Raw genomic sequence first — 1,335 nt, forward strand, 5'->3', positions numbered from 1 at the left:
CCCGGACTTTAACACGGCCGCATATCAATGTTTTATCATATTCGCCCTGAACGTGTCCTGAACGTCGGGACAGGAAGACGCGTCTTTACAGGACGTTAGTAAAACATCATCCGGTGCCACGTTGTCCTCGCTGTTCCACCTCTGACTAGTTCCAGTGGTCCGTCCTCCATCAGGTTGCCCTGGTTACCAAACACCTGACGCTCACCTTGTTGCTATGGTTTCCCCTCCACCATCAGAAACATGTGCGTCAGGTGAACACACCTGTCGACACTCCGGACCCAGGTGCAGGCAGAAGACGTGTCACTGCTGTTTTTAATGGGGTCTAATGCAGACAGCTGTCCCCTGTCCCTGTGACAGTGAAGACGTCCTCTCCGTCTTCATATCCTACAGATGAATTCACGCCGTTATCACCTTAAAGACAGAAGGTTATTGTCTCGTATACTCGGGGACGCCACACTGAAACGCCTCAACTGCCGAGCAGAGAGGCGGGCGGAACAACGGCGACCATCACCGGCATCCGAAACACAGCCGGACACGAACCGAGCAACGGCGCTGTGAGAGGACAACGAAAATATCCAAGACCTTTGCAAATGAATTCAAAATACTGTTAATGAATTCAAGACTTTTTCAAGGCCCTATTCTGACCATGTTAAATTCAAGGCTTTTAAAGACTTTCAAGGCCGTATTTTGATCATGTTAATTCAAGGCTTTTAAAGACTTTTAAGACCCCACAGGTGCCCTGAATTAATCTGACTGTGTCTCTGTTCAGACGCTCCGTCCAGTCCGATGGTCTACCCCAGAGACGAGGTGGAGCTGACGGAGAAGAACACGCTGATCTGTCTCGTGACGGGTTTCTATCCGGCTCCTGTCAAGTTCTCCTGGACGAAGAACGGACGCAACGTCACCGAAGGAACCAGCACCAACGTCCCCCTCCTCAACAAGGACGGAACCTTCAACCAGTTCTCCAGACTGGACTTCGTCCCACAGCTGGGAGACATCTACAGCTGCTCCGTGAGACACGTGTCCCTGGACCAACCACAGACCAGGATCTGGGGTGAGACAACTTTATTTACAACCACTTTCAACACAGACAGACAGAGAGACGGCTGAGGGACTGAAGGACAGCTGATCCACGTTTACTGTCTCCATGTTTACCGTCTCCACATGTTTTCTGTCTCCGTGTTTACCGTCTCCGTGTTTACCGTCTCCATGGTTATTGTCTCCATGTTTTCTGTCTCCATGTTTACTGTCTCCATGTTTTCTGTCTCCGTGTTTTCTGTCTCCGTGTTTACTGTCTCCGTGTTTTCTGTCTCCATGTTTACTGTCTCCATGTTT

General features: G+C 50.1%; 1 protein-coding gene across 1 annotated transcript; it reads left to right on the forward strand.

Annotated features, from left to right (window-relative positions):
* Window positions 1-513: 513 nt before the first annotated feature.
* LOC121963133 (RLA class II histocompatibility antigen, DP alpha-1 chain-like) lies at window positions 514-1,125 on the forward strand. Its single transcript, XM_042513462.1, has one exon. It carries the CDS (start codon window positions 787-789, stop codon window positions 1,108-1,110), a length of 324 nt encoding a protein of 107 aa, XP_042369396.1. The 5' UTR covers window positions 514-786; the 3' UTR covers window positions 1,111-1,125.
* Window positions 1,126-1,335: the final 210 nt, after the last annotated feature.

Source organism: Plectropomus leopardus, unplaced genomic scaffold, assembly GCF_008729295.1.
Source record: "Plectropomus leopardus isolate mb unplaced genomic scaffold, YSFRI_Pleo_2.0 unplaced_scaffold10007, whole genome shotgun sequence".
Lineage (NCBI taxonomy): Eukaryota > Metazoa > Chordata > Actinopteri > Perciformes > Serranidae > Plectropomus > Plectropomus leopardus.

What these genes read in the sequence shown, in the direction of transcription:
- LOC121963133 (XM_042513462.1), top strand. Translation starts at nt 787, where the DNA reads ATGGTCTACCCCAGAGACGAGGTGGAGCTGACGGAGAAGAACACGCTG.